The following is a 16137-nucleotide window of genomic DNA, read 5'->3' as shown; positions in this document are numbered from 1 at the left end:
GGGGCTTAAGTGGAGAGCAAATGTTTTGAGAATGATGAGGGCAATGAATGTACAAATGTGCTTTACACAGTTGATGTATGGATGGATTGTGATAAGAGTTGTATGAGCTCCTACCTAATAAAATGGTTTTAAAAAGAATAAAGAAAAGAAAAGGATGATGGCAACAAATGTACAAATAGCTGGACACAATGGATGGATGGTGGATTGTGATAAGAGCTGTATGAGCCCCCAACAAAATGATTTTTTTTAAAAAGAAAGAATAATGGTCCTATAGGTTAAGACACCTAAAAAGTATAAATTGCAAAGTGCAAAGGTTTCCATAACAGATGGTTTAAAAGAATAAAAACACCAAGACCCAGGCTCCAACCTTAAAGATTCTGATTATTTGGCATAGTATGGGTCTAGGCATTTATCATTCTTTAATGCTTCCCAGGTCACTCAAAGGAATAACTGGAATAAAGAGCCACCAACCTAAGACAACTTGATTAAAAAAGGAAAATAGACAGAGTGGTGTAAAGGATGGCATCTTGAACCCACCGAGAGGCTCGGGTAAGAAAAGCCTGGCCTTCGGTGGTTTCCATACCCATCCCAGCTAAGACACCTCTCTGAAGCAATTCTACTTTGAACACATGAAGTTACCTGAGCCGCGTCGGCTTGACAGCAACGAGTCTCATTCCGTTTTACATGTGTACAGAAAATATACAAAGGAATAACGACAAATACGTACCAAGCACATACAAAGCACTGACCTTAATTAACACTAAGGGGCATACAAGTTAAAGCAATACTCAAACGTTTCTTTAAATATCTTAAGTTACTCACTCTGTCTCTGGGAACTGACTTTAGTCCATCTAAATACAGTAAAGTATGACTTAGGTAGAATATTTAACACTTGACTATATTTTACTTTTAATATTTTTTAATCGCTTAAAAATAAACAACCCACCACTTACACGCTGCTGTGAGCTGGAAATTATGTTACCAATATTTCAAATACCAGCAGGGTCACTCATGATGGACAGATTTCCACAGAGCTAAGAAAGACTGGGAGAGAGACCGGGAACACCTTAAGGACAGCAGCAGCAGTTGTCCGACTTGGTGTCGGAAGATGTCCCCCTAAGACTGGAGGGTATTCAATAGGCAACTGGGAAGGAGCTGTCTAGTGAAAGGAGAGTCTGCTTTGATGATGGTTCCGCCCACTGGGAGGATGCAAGAATGATCCAGGGGCCTCCAAAAGCAGATGCCTACACTTTGTTCTGGATTATGGGTCATAGTACAAAAGTGTTTTAATTGCCAGAGAGACCTTGAGTAATTTGTTTCCTGAAAAGGAGCAGTGGACCTATGGCACACATGGGGTACAGCTTTCAAGACATTTATTTGCTGATGTGGCTTGACCCAAAATGAGAAAAAGTTGCTTTGGATCAGAACACAGAAAGTACAAAGTATAAATCTAAAAGAGTTTTAAAAAATGTCAAAAATAAAGATTGATATTCTAGACAATGGTAAGCCCAAATGAACTGGAACTAAATGTTCTGGATTGGACAATTATATGGTCTACTCTGACAGGAATGACCAATTGAAGAGAAATGGCATCTCCCTCGTCACTGGAGAGGACTTTAAGATCTACCCCTGAAGAACTAAACTGTCAGTGATGGGATAATCCTTACATGCCTAAAAGAAGTGATACAGATATTCAAATGTACGCACCAAACATGAATTCCAAAGATGAAGAAATTGAAATGTTTTACCAATTTCTGCAGTTGGAAATTGATCAAACTTAAAATTAAGATGCATGGATAACTACTGGCAGTTGGAATGCAAAAAGTGGAAACGAAGAAAGATCAGTCATCGGAAAATATGGCTTTGGTGACACAAGCCATGTTGGAGATGGCATGACAGAATTTTGCAAGACCAACAAACTATTCATCAGAAATGTCTTTTTCAGCAATGTCTAAGGACTCAACAGACGGAAGCCAGAAGAATCAAACTGATGAAGGGGCAGCCTTTTCATCTTTCACGTGGAAGGAGTTCTTGTTCCTCTGACAGAACAGCCGACTGTTTGGCTGGAAATGGAGTCACGGGGTGAGTTCAGTCCCAGACCTGAGAGATGGTAAAAGGCTGTAGTCTCGTTCCTCCTCTTGCCAAGCTGTGGGATCTTGAGTGGGTCAAGGATCTCTTCTGGGCTTCAGCCTCCTCACGGATAAGATGAGTGGGTTAAACCTGGTCACTGTCTGTCTTCCAAGCTAAGAACTATGCTGCTCATCTCAGTACAAGTGGCTGACTTCTCACAGTGGAAGCCCACAATCCATCTTCATGGTCCACACCTGGATGAAGGATCGGGTGAATTCCCTCTGACCATAGTCGAGGGCTATGAATAGTCTTGTTAGCAGAGTAAAACCGTCGATTATGACAGATGTCGTAAGGTTACAATTTATTATCTTTTGACCCATTTTAAAGTTGTGAAGGGGAAATACATGAGGATTAAGCCTCTAGTGAATTCCCTCTAACAACAGACGGCACAGATGTGAACAGCTGGAATAGAATGCTAGCAAAGGATGTTCCTCTGAGGACTAAAGTGTGCCTGACCCAAGCCAGGGCAGTTTCAGTCGTCTCACATGCATGCCAAAGTTGGACATGGAATAAGGAAGTCTGAACAGGAATCGATGTTTTTGAACTATTCTACTGGCAAAGAATACAGAAAGTGCCAAGGGCTGCCAAGCAAACAGCCAAACAAATAAATCTGTCTTAGAAGAAGTACAACCAAAACACTCCTTAGAAGCAAGGATGGAGAGACTTCATCTCACGTACTTTGGACACGCTATCAAGAGAGATCAGTCCCTGGAAAAGGGCGTCATGCTTAGTAAAGTTGAAGGGGCAGCAAAAAAAAAAAAGGAAGGCCCTCAAGTTCTAAATCCATGCAAATTCTCAATACAGACAACACAGAATAGAATAGGCCTCTCCTTGATATGTTTAAAGTGCCCCCATCATGTTACTTTAACATGCATCCAAAGCTGAACACTACCAACACAGAGAGAACTTTGAAAGTGAAATGAAGACTTTAGCTTTTATTTTGCGAGCAATAATGAATCTAAAGACATAATAAAAATTAAAGAGCATTAATCATATACCCTTTGTATACATGTAAAATCCTTCTGGCTCTAAATCTCACTTTCTTCCTTCAAAGGGACAAAAGACTACCCATTTCTGGTCCACAGAGAAGAAACTAACGTCACCTGTGCCAACAAACAGGAAAGCAGGGGAGCCCAGCACCCTGGCCAGAGTCACGTCAAAGGTTCAACTCTCTTGTGAAAAAAGATGCAACTCACAAATAAATTCCATATAACAAGTCTTTAAGGGGTACGCGGACATCTTCACTTCTAACGATTACTAGCACCCCCAGAACTCCCCAAAGTAACATCCTGCGCCAGCATTCCCTTCCAGCTAAAACAGAATATGCGAGTTTTAGAAACGCGTAACAATGTAAACTACTTTACATCTTCTATTTAGAATATTTCTAAACTCAATTCTGTTGGAAATAGTCCTAAATTCAGAAAATCTTATAATCCAATAGATCGTAACAGATATACTCAACTAAATTGAATCAGCATTAAGGCACATGTATGTTTTTCTATCCATTAGTGTTTATTACCATTCTCAACCGCTGGTCTCAGACCAAGTAACTTGTTCATTTACAAAAATAGTCCAAATCAGGCTATACTTACAGTTACAGGATGCAATAGCCACCCCCTCCACAAATAAATACCAGCTATCAGTAATCTGGAGCACGGCTGTAACAATGGGTTCAATCACAGCGATTATTATGAGGGCAGTGCTGGATTGGGCAGTATTTCAGTCTGTTATAAATGAGGTCACCATGAATCAGAACTAACTCCATGGGGCCTAACAACAAAATAGCAACAACCTGCAGTTCCTTAACTCCTCAACTTTCAGGTTCACCCCCTAGTCACTTCTAGTCCCAGCTGCTTCACAGTAATCACTACATACCATCTCCTATGCAACCGTGGCTCTTCTCTCCTCTCTGTCTGTGTTGTGTGCGCTCTTTTGTGTGGGCAAATACAGGGGTTGGTTAACATCCGATACTTCATTGGGGCTGTTCAGGTTATGCATCTAAATGCCAGCACACTCAACAGGATAAGGGGAATACGAAAGTAAAGATGGGGATGCTTGAAATGCAGGTACAAGTAGAGTAACGATCACAGTAAATGCGAAGGAAATCAGTTTATAAACAGGAGTGATGTGGGAATGATGTTTAGTGAGCTTTTAAGTTTAAGAATCTGCATATAAGTGCATAACTCTGCTTCCTGAGGATGGGGAGTAGGCTCAAGGTCTTAATTATGAACTGTATCCTCATTTTGCAATGTTGGGTTTCCAGCTTCAATTATGAAAGGTTTTATTTACCTTTGTATTACAATAAATAAAAAGATAACAAATGGAACCTGTAAAAACCTTGATGTTAACCCCTGGCTATGGGCAAAGAGACACCTGATTGGTGGTGGTGCTCTTATAAAACAAAAAACAAAAACCTTGATGTTAAAGACAGTTACTTAAGTACAACTTGGCACAAAGAAATCACTGGCCAACAAAATTCATGAGTGTTCCCACAATCGTTACTTTTCTCAAGTTTCATGGTATTTCTATTTCTTTCCTTCGGCGAGGAAGACCCTTAGCTCTTTGCTGCTCTCAAGTATTCGGTTCTGAATGCTTTTCGTGGCCTTGAAATCCCTCGGTGCACTTGAGGCCTTTCTACCTCTAATCTCCAAGCACTGCCCCTAAACAAAGCAAGGGGGACTCTCCCTTTTACTTTCCCAATGTTTCGCGGGAGCTCTCTGTCGTCTCTCTCTACAATTAGAGCAACAGAGAGAAACTGCAGTCATCCGCAGCCCGGTCCTCCAGGGGAACTCCGTCTTCAGTCATTCCCCAGGGCATCGGAACCTAATCTGCGTGTACTGGCCAAGTTACATTTAAAACGGAAAGTTTACCTGGTATAGGTAAACTCACAAAAGCCCATGTTTTTAGTAGTTCTGATTTAAAGTTCAAGTGTCTACCAAAACCAATTTTCTTCACACAGTTTCTGAAGAGACACATAACTTGCATTTACCACAAATGGTGAATGTGACACATTTAAAATTGGGTCCATGGTAGCTACAGAGGTGATAAATGGTACAATTTGATGGTCAAGAGTTAACAGTAAATATTAACCCTGTATATAAAGATACTGAAAAGAGTCAGCAAGTACTGTTTGTGGAGCAAAACATGGAAGAGGATAGTTGTTACTTTAACTCCACCCAAATAGAATTCCTCCAGAAAGCACCCTCCTCCTTCAATAAGGGACGTGATTCCCTTTCTCAGACTTCTCTGCATGATGCATTGCAAGAGACCTATCATTTTATCGTCTGACAAGAAGCTATGCACATGACTTCTAAAAAGAGTTCTTATTATCCAACCCTGAGAAAACATCATTATAACCCTGTGCCGAGCTAACCAGACAGTGAGTCACCATTAATAAACACTGTTACGTTTTTACATGCAGGCACCTTCACAAGACTCCGCAATCCTCACCTGTGTCTGTTGGATGGGCCTTTGTTCATTCCAATTTAGTAAGCCCCCGTCACCCGCCACCAAAATGCCTCTTTCGTTTTTTAAACGAACCTAAATTGCTAAGGAAGACTTTAGAAGAATTGATGCATTTGAATTACGGTGCTAGTGTGTGGGATATAAAAATACTTTCCCCCCAGTGTCTCTCCCCCATATAGATGTCAGACTAGGACACTGCTTGCTACTACTGGTAAATGATTGCCAAGTTATCTCCCTGAAGGCACCAGCCATCCAGAGCACGCAGACCCTATTGTCTGTCCCGCTGCAGTCGGTGAGGCTCACTCCCTACTGTAATGGACAGTGGATTGCTTTCCTTGAAGGGCTCAGAATAAATCAAGTCTCCAGCTTAAGGACAATCAAGGTTAGGCCACCATCATGAATCTAGGATCCGCCCATCTTGTCACATGTGTACCCTTAATCCCTCCTCTTCCTATGGTGTGTACACCCCTAGATCATCCCCCTCCCATTACTGTATTACCTATAGTACAACCCCTTCCTGTGACGTATGTCTTTACCTGTAATCAGGGGGCTTGCACGCCCCCAAAATATATATAAGCCTTGGTTAGAAATAAATCGCTCTCTCTCTCTCTTCTCTCCTCCAACCGAGGTTGTGCAAGGACCTGGCTGGTAAGATCATGGCCATCCAGGAAGTGAGCATGCTACCATGAAATGTGTCTGACGCCTTTATTTTACTTTCTCTTCTATCTCTCTTATTCTCTATGACTTTACTATAACCTTTCTATATTTTAACCATACAATTGCACTTACTGACCCCGTGATAGTGCGAGGGGCTGGTTCCCCAACACTAGTGAAGAGTTGTATGTACCATGGATTGACAGAACTAACAGACTGGTCTTGGAGGAAGTACAGCCAGAATGCTCCTTGGGGTGGTGAGCCTTCATCTTGCCTACTTTGGACATTGTATCAGGAGGGACCTGTCCATGGAGAGGGCATCACGCTTGGTAAAGCAGACGGTTAGTGAAAAGGAAAACTCTCAACAAGATGGACTGACACAGCGATCCCAACAGTGGAAAACAATTGGCATCGCAGTTTTGAGTACAGGGTAGGACCAAGCAGTGTTCCACAGGCTCGCCGTTGAGTCAGAACCAACTTGACCTCACCCAACAATAAGTTGGGCAGCATTTACGGATTTACACCATCTATTAAAAGTCTAGACCAGCGGTTCTCAACCTGTGGGTCAAGACCCCTTTATTAGAGTCGAACAACCCTTTCACAGGGGTTGCCCGATTCATAACAGTAGCAAATTATAGTTATGAAGTACCAATGAAAATAATTTTATGGTTGGGGGATCACTACAACATGAACTGTATGAAAGGGTCACGGCATTAGCAAGGTTGAGGACCACTTGTCTAGAGGCTCTGGTGGCATAGTGGGCTACACACTGAGCTCCCAACCACGGGTCAATGGCTCAACCCACCAGCCACTCTGCAGGAGAAAGACGATGCTGTCTAGTCCCATAAAGATTTACAATTTCAGAAACCCAAAGGGACAGTTCTACTCTGTCCTATAAAGTTACTCTACATCAGAGTCAATTAAATGACAGTGAGTTTGGCTTTGGTTTATTAAGGGTTTGCTATTCAAGTTAATACTTTTGCATTAACTTTGCATTAAGACTATGGAAAGCATTTTTTACTACAGAAAACACTGTTTTCTGTATCTTAAGCTATTTCTATACCTTAAGCAAACAGATGTGGGTGCTGTCAACCATAAATTAAGACTTCTTTTATTAAAACAAACATCTACTTTAGATACACTATTAGCAATCTAATCGCCATATGTAGTTAAAGTAATAAGAGCAATTTTCTTTGATTTTCAGAAACTCTGATTTTTCCAATTAATCTTAATTTATCAAACTTTCACAGTTGGATGGATTAGACAATAATCAACTGCAAATCAAAAGCCCATTTGTCAAACAGTTTAATTACTACAGTGAAATCAACTTAGAATATTATCAATTTTCATGAAGTCAGAACGCTGCTGCTTCCCATTTCCACCTCGCAAATAGGCATCAGCGATCCAGTGCTGTGCTTATCGAGGAGCCGAAGGACCGGAGGCCGAGTTCTGCTCACAAGGACTTGCTATCTTCTTTGTACACTTGTAGCAGTTTACAGAATCATAGGATTAAAAGTCAACAATAATGACACAAATAAATATTAAAGGTCATCAAAGAGATAAAAATGGGTGGTAATCACAAGAAAGGCTCTAAAGTAGATAAAAACTTGAGGTGAACCCCAAGGCATACAAGTAAAATAGCATAAACGACTTGGACAGAGGAAGAGATGGAGAATGGGAGTTCCCATGCCCAGGGGAGGGAGTGCAGTGTGGAGTGGAGGCAGGGACAAGGATAACCGAAATGAAGAGAGGAAAAATGAGCAGGCCATATTGAAAAAAGAGCTGTGTCTCAGGTAGCTTCGCCAGAGGCTGGTGTGAGCAGGGAAACAGAGATTGATATCATTAGGCCTCACTGAGGATTACAGACTTAATTGAAAAACCAGGAGTCACTGATACTTTCTCAGATGGGAAGTCTGAGGAGATGAATTGGAGATAAGATACTGAACTAGAGAACTCTCTATAGACTCCAGACTAGTGTTCTGCTCGGTGTCAGAGAAAAACAGAAGCAAAACAAAACCAACACACTTAGGGGAGAAAAAATCCTTATAAAAAGTACACAGTAAAAGAAACCTAAAAGCATAAAAAGAATATTTGCAATACTTATGAAATGGCAGCTAATGGGCAAATCTGTTGCCTATCTATCTGCCTACACTGGAATCAGGAAGATTCCTCTTTGATAATGAGCATAAATACACAATTTCTCTTGGAGAAGGGGAAAAGCTACATAAATGAAATAAAAAGTAAATATATCATGGATACTGCAGGTTCATTCATTTCTGCTCCCTAAACAGTTCAGCCACAAGCAATTTCCAGCTGGTTCAGCATGTGGAATCCATAGCCTGGCCATACCCCACATCCAGTGGGGGGGTTCTGTGCAGGCAGCTGGGCGCCAGTTCCACCAAAGAAGCCATTTTTTCGCACTAGGCTCTGGGTTCCCCCTTAAGATCTCACTATTTTTTCTATTGAAAAGCTCTAGCACATTCAATGCTGTTAAGTGCCATCTAGTTGGTTCCAATTTAAAGAGAACCTATGTAGGGCAGAACAAGACACTGCCTGGTCCCACGCCATCCTGCAATCCTTGTTGTTTGAACCCACTGGTGCTCATTCCCTAACATCTCCTAAAAATGTTCAAAAAGAGCTATAATCAGATCTTTATAAAAGTACACGTGCTACCACTACAGGTATCAAAATTGCCCTACTATTATTAGAGTGTATCTCGGAGGTGTTATGTCAATGGAGGTCACGCTCTTGAAGCTTTAGTATATGCCTTTTCTGTTTTTCAGTAGATGAAACCCAGGACTGATGAACCTAAAGGGACAGCAAGTAGAATAAGGGTTCCAGGGGGAGTGGGGCCGAGGGAGTGAGGGTGGTGGTAAAAGGGAGACAAAAAGGAGTGTTTGGAAACTGATCGTGCTAGCAATTGTACATTCTAAATGATGTGATTGAAATATGGAATGATATGATGTATGTATTAAATCCCAACTTTAAAAAAAAATTTTTTTTCTACTCTGTGCTAGCTCTCTTCTAATTTCATACTTGGCTGATTTTTTTTCTTTAGGCATCTTAAATACTTCCAAGAATTAACAGGGATATAAATAAATACTGCACATAAATACACAGAGTGTTATTTCCTCCTAGGAAATTAAAATTTTGTTTAAAAATCACTAATAGAGAAGACTGTAACATAATATTATCTTTTCTCAGCAATGTGCATCATAATATGCTAACTAGGCAGAATTTAAGGAAGACATTTGCTTCTATTTAAAATTAATTAGTTTTTGTTCTAAGCATCCAGTATTATGAGTAAACCATAAACCCTTTGAATATATCCAAATTAAAATACTAAAACAAGATTTTTAAATAATTGTTAACTATACTTGCAAATTGCACAAGAATTTCCTCAAATTGATACACCATAAATTAGATATATCAAAGTCTTTAAACGTTAAAAACAACAACAACAACCTTTAAATCCTTCAAATTAGCAAAAGGGTCTTCTAGTGAACAAATGATAAACAGCCACCCTGGTCCATTCATTAATATAGTCAGTATTGAAATACTTTAAAGATTATATCCAAATCCAGTTTCATTGAATTTATGTTTTTTTGTAGGTTTGAAATATATAAATTGAGATAGAATATGTGTGAATTGTTGAATGTGAAAGTGATGATCTACTCTGTATACCTTCATCTAATTCATAATAAAAATTTTAAAAGGAAAAAAAGTCTAAAAAGCAGAGGGGCCACAGGGAAGGGATGAGTCAACCAGGGTGTAGTAAAGCATTGATAAAACACACATTATTCCTCTGGTTCCTTGAGGATTCCTCTCCCCCGCTATCATGACTCCTGCTTCTCAATTCAGACTACACCGGAGTATGTACACAGGTATAGACAAGAGATGGGAGCTCATGTCACATGGAATCCAGAAACAGGAGTGGGAATACCGATACCAGAGGGTAGGGGGAAGGGGGGGAAAAGGATGGGGGAAAGGGGGAACCAATTGCAATGATAGACACTAGCCATACACCCTCCTCCAGGGCGAAGACCAATGAAAACATGGGAGAAGGGAGACAGCGGTTGGTGTGAGATATGAAAATAATAATTTATAATCTATCAAGGGGCCATGAGGGTGGGGTAGAGAAAAAAAGAGGAGCTGATACCTAGGACTCAATAGAAAGTTAGTCTAGAAAAGAATGATGGCAACATATGCACAAACATGCCTGATGCAATCGATGTATGGACTGTAATAATAGTTAAGAGCCCCCCAAAAATGATCTTTTAATAAAAGGAAAAATCCTAAAAAGGTCTTTAAATAATTTCTTTTACTTGTGGTAGTTACATAATTTTGTGTCAACATGTAGATAGGGAAGTGAAGGGATGGAGTCTAGTCTGTCAATCAAGTCACAGCCAGATGGCGCCTCCTTGTGGGCGTGACCTTCTCATGAGGTGGGTCCTGGGAACCTCCCCCTCTCTCTCTGTTTCACCTTCCTGCTGGCAAGCCACTCGGAGACCTGCCAGAGACCCACCAGAGCTGTATGACGCCGCCACTGCCACCACTGGATCCATAAGACTTTTCACCCACCGGCCATTGATCTTCCTGCATTTTGCATCATTGCTTGTGGCTGTGAGTCTGAAGAGGGATTTATGAACTAGTATTGGACTTAGGGACTTGAACTGGACTGGGCTGGGGTGTCGTGTTGATGCATAATCATTCCTTGATATAAAGCTCTTTCTTCCACATATATGAGTGTCACTGGATTGTTTCTCTAGTCAACTCGGCCTAACGCACTTGTGAATCTAAGCTCACCACCCTTAGCTAGCAGTATGGAAAAAGAATGATGAAAGGCAGACTTACTAAAATGAAATAAGCACATAAGGTACTAGCCTGTCATACGCAGCAATCATAAAGTTGAGGAGGAGGCTGATGGATTGTTCCACACTAATCTGGTGTGTAGAAGGGAGGCGTTTGTTCAGCTGGTAGTAGATGGATGAGATGATAGTTTCAAGGCGGGACACACTGATCTCGGTGTTATGGTCCAGTGTATTAAGGCCATTATCTCGGAAAGCTTCAATCATGTTCCAGATATCAACAAGATGAACTAAAAACATAAGGAAAACAAACTGTCAACAATTTTAAAATACAGAAACTTCCTTCACAATTAAGACTTACCTTTTTCAATTACATAATTTTTTATAAATAATACGAGCACACATATAGCATGATGAAATTAAGCACAGCAATTCTGGAGTAGTGCGTTCATGAATATACCACACGTCTTTTAACACTTCACTCACTCGTCCTGCCACAATACGGGAAAGTCATATTGTCCTGTTCATTTTAATCTTCTTTTTACATGTATAAAAAGAGCTCGGAATGTTACTTTTGATCATAATTGTACAATAAAAGTATAAGAAGTCATGGTCCTGGCCTTCCAGCAAGATGGTGGCCTTGAAAGGCACACTACACAAACACTCTACAGCAAAGACGTGAGAACACAGATATGGAGGGGAGACTTGAGGCCTCAAAATCTCTGAAGAAGAAAAAAACTATGTGAGCAACAGAGAAAACACACACACACACACACACACACACAGAGTAAGCAGACCAGCAAATTCTCCACTGGTTGGCCATGAACCCAACAGCTCCACCCACACCACAGGACAGTCTCTGGTCCCCAGAAAGGAGAAAGGTGGGACCACCCTCCATTCCCCAGACTCCAGATGAGTGGAGACACATCAAAGGCACTACCTGGTGCCCTCAGCAGTCAATTGTGCTCCTGCTCCTTTGAGCTGCAAATTCAACTGGATAGAGGGGTAACCAAGAAGTTCGGCTGTACCTCCTGGAAAACTGTTGTAGCGGGTAGGGAGAAGTGAAAAACCCTTAGCTCCCACAGACCCCTACTACACACAGAGATCACCAGCCTGTACACTTATGCTCTCAGCAGTGGTGACAGTGGCTGCAATCCCCCAATAGGCATCGATGGGGATGGTAGAGTGCTGGTGCCAGCCTGGGGCTAGTTTTAAACCAGTAAAGCAGTGGAATTGGGGTTAAGACCCACACATTCATGTGTTCAGTGGCAGGAGCAGCTGCTGAAAACCCCCACTTGGCTCAGGAGGAGCTAGAAGTGCCTAGTGCTCTGGGGCTGATGGAGCCAGCTCAGGAGTTTTAAAGAAAGACGAAGAAGACTGGGAGAGCAGACTTAGAAGGGGCAGAGCCCACACATTCTCAAATCCCCATAATCTGCAGTGGTGGGCCAGTACCCTGGGGCTGCTGTTTTTAAACTGGCACAGCAGTGCTAGAGGGAGCAGGGCCCCCAGATTCTGGGGCTTTGGGGTGGCAGTTATGGCAAAGCCCACTCTGCACCAACAGAGCATGTCAGTTCCCTGAGGCAACCAGTACCGGCTTGGGCTGGGATATTTTCTTCCTCTTTACCTTTTGTTTTGTTTGGTTGGTTTGGTAAGAGAGGTGCAAGTATCCCTAACCCCTGATTACACCCTGGTGTCCACAAAAGTTGCCACCACCCACTCATCACACACCAGTGTCTGCCCTCCTATGGGGTGCACCTGAGTGGGACCTTCACACACGTAACTGATGAGGGAACAGCTGCTGGATCCAGCCAGGGGCTGTTTGGTTTTTGTGGGGTATGCTGTTGTTGCTGTTTTGGTGGGGTTATTTTTTGCTTTTTGTGTTTTGTTTTTATTTGTGGGCTTGTTTCTTGGTTAGTTTGCTTGATTTTTGCTACTGTATATTTGTATGTTTGTTTGTTTACTCTTTCCTTTTTTATTCCACCTGATCCAGTCACCTGACACCTCCATCAACTATACCTGATAGGAAAAGACAACCACCCACTCCAGTACCACCTGATCAACAAGTAAATACAGACACGCACACACACACACAACTACAGCGTCTTGGAGACAACAAAAAATAATAGTTCATACAAAGAGATGAGAGAATGGATCAAACCAGTGAGCAATATAACGACCCAAAATACCTCCTTGAGAAAGATAACACATTAGAACTATTGGGAAAGGAATTGAGAAGAATGATTCTTAGGTACTTGCAACAAATGAGGAAAACACACGACAGTTATTTGGAGACAGAAAAAAACAAGATTAAAATACAGGAAAACACTATGAGCAATTTGACAAAATAAATGAAAAATTATGAATTTATGCAAAAAAATATCAAGTAGAAATCCAGAAGATTAATTCTAAGACATTAGAAATCAATAATATATTGAATGAGCAAAGCAGTTGAATTAAAACAATGAAGGGCCAAATTAGTAAGCCTGAAAATCAATCAATACAAAACTACAAGAACAATCTAGAAAATGAACAAAACAAAATCCAAAGAAAGTCTAGAATTATGGAGGATGCTATGAAGAGATATAACAAATACATGACCGGTGTTCCAGAAAGAACAAATGGGGGAAGAAAAAAAGCATAGAGAAAATAGTTCAAGAATACACTTTCAAAATGCTCAAATAACCACAAACAGAATAGATTCCAAAAGAAAATCGCCACAACAGCATAACCAAGCTTTCTAAAAGCAAAAGACCAGGAAAGAACCCTGGGCGCAGCTCAGGAAAAACGAAAAGCTACCTACGAAGGAAAACCAGTCAGACTACATCTTGATTTTTCAGAAGAATCCACACAAACAGGGCAATGGACGACATACATAAAACTCTGAAAGGAAAAAAAATTGCCAACCAAGAATCTTACATCCAAAAAAGAATCCCTCATATTGTCCCTCCTATGTACGCCATACCAAGCCCACTGCCACCTGAGACTGTAATGCCGATGGTTTGGAACTGCCAACCATGCAGATCACAGTCCATCGTACAGCCACGACACCATCAAGGCTCGGGATACAAACACAAGGGAGAGATTAGGGCATTTCCAGACAAGGAGAAATTAGAGGGATTTGTAAAAACACGACCAATCTTGCAAAAATTACTAAGAGGTGTTCTTTGGGCAGATAACAACAACAGCTGGCATTTACTTGGGATCAACCTACAAGACACCACCACCCCAAAACCCATCCAACTACTGTAGTCTTCAAAGTAAACACATAAGACTAAACATAGGGCACCAGCAATATCAATCTGCAAAGAAGACAATTAATGAGTAAATGAATCATGCAGATACAAAACATACAAATGGAGAGAAAGCCTATGTGATTTTAAGAAAGAACAGATGTTTTATACTTGGGGAGAAATTAATGAACAAACATAAGCAAAATCAAGTTGGCACAGAAGTTACGAGGAAGAAAGAAATTAAAACAGCATAACACGACACACACATAGCACACAGCAAAATAAGATTAATAAATCCATACCTACCGATATTGACACTGGATGTAAATGGGTTAAATACACACACCAAGAGATAGAAAGTACCCCATCAATCTGTTGCTTGCAAAAACACATCTTAGACAAAAAGATAAAAATGGACTAAAAATCAAAGGATGGAAAAAACAAATCAAGTTAATGGCAATTTTTTTAAAAGCAGGAATTGAAATATTAATTCCTAATAAAATGGACTCCCTGGAAAAATCCACCATCAGAGAACAAGAGAGGCATTGCACATTGATAGAGCAACTGTACAAAAAAATTAATCAAAAGCATCCAAATTGGCAAAAAAGAAGCAAAACTATTCACATATGGTGTTATTCTACATGTACAAAACCCAAAGGCTCAACAAGAAAAATGTTGGAATTAATTGAAAAGATTCAAGAATGTTGTAAAGCTCAAGATCAACAAACAAAATTCAATCTGAGTGCTGTATTTTCAAAGTGACTTCTGAAAAAGAAATCAATAATACTATTTACAATAGTCACACAAAAGTTGAAATACTTGGAAATAAACATACGCAGTAAAAACAACAAACACGCTATAAAACACTATTACCAGAAACTCAAAGAACCCAAAACAAAACAAAATAAAAACCAAAATCAGTGCTATGGAATTGATTCCCACTCATAGTGACCCTATGGGACAGAGGAGAATTGCCCCTGTGGGTTTCTGAGACTGTAACTCTTTACGGGAATAGAAAGCCTCATTTTTCTCTCACAGAACAGCTTGTGGTTGTGAACTACTGACCTTGTGGTTAACAGCTCATCACATGAAACCAAAAGGGACCTAAATAAATGGAATAATATATCATGTTCATGGATAAGAAGACATAATGTGAAAATGTTTTTACTACCCAAAGTGATCTATAAGTACAATACAATTCCAATCCAGACCCCAGCATCATTCTTTAAAGGGATGGAAAAATGAATCACCAACTTTATCTAAATAGGAAAGAGCCTTGGATAAGCAAAGCACTACTAAAGAATAAGAATATTCTTCTCTTTACCCTTTTCCTTTTCTCCTGCCCCACTATCATGTTTACCCATCATTTACCTCAGTAATTTCTCTCAGATAAATTCCAATTGATCAAACGCGACCAGGAATGCTACACCCTGCTCACCATCAATTTTAGAACCCTTGATATTCCAGTCCCTGTCCTTACTGGCTCTCTGCTCCCCTCCCTCCCCCCACCCTGCCATCTCCCCTCCCATGTCCTACCGGAACCATCAGTCCTGTCACTGTATCCTTGGGATTGCTTATCCTGCCTATTTTGTAAAGATAGACACCAAAAAAGAGGAGGGGAAAAGAAAGACCATACAAATAGTTCCAAGTCTAACTGATAACCTGCCCCACAGTGAGTGAGTTAAATAGAGAGCAGGCCCTGCTATAATCCATCAGTCCAACCCCCTTTTCTTTCAGGGTTCCATATCCTGGGACCCGCTTACCTAACAAAACATATACCCTTTTAAAAATTAGGTATAAATATAGATATGTGCGAGATACAAAAAGTGCTTTCCCCATTCCCCCCCCCC

At 40.7% G+C, this 16137-nt stretch overlaps 1 protein-coding gene across 14 annotated transcripts in view; it reads right to left on the bottom strand.

The window, feature by feature from the left end:
* The window catches only part of DTNB (dystrobrevin beta), a 292810-nt gene that overhangs the window by 260127 nt on the left and 16546 nt on the right, over positions 1 to 16137 (bottom strand). For all 14 annotated transcript variants that reach the window (XM_045286980.1, XM_045286982.1, XM_045286984.1 and 11 more), the window contains exon 3: positions 11134 to 11347. In XM_045286980.1, the coding sequence (XP_045142915.1) occupies positions 11134 to 11347 (214 nt within the window). The remainder of the gene's footprint in view (positions 1 to 11133; positions 11348 to 16137) is intronic.

Source organism: Echinops telfairi, unplaced genomic scaffold (assembly GCF_000313985.2).
Source record: "Echinops telfairi isolate 266 unplaced genomic scaffold, ASM31398v2 ScPeMD7_9;HRSCAF=40, whole genome shotgun sequence".
NCBI lineage: Eukaryota > Metazoa > Chordata > Mammalia > Afrosoricida > Tenrecidae > Echinops > Echinops telfairi.
The sequence above is the reverse complement of the archived record's forward strand: the minus strand, read 5'-3'. Positions and strand labels throughout refer to the sequence as shown.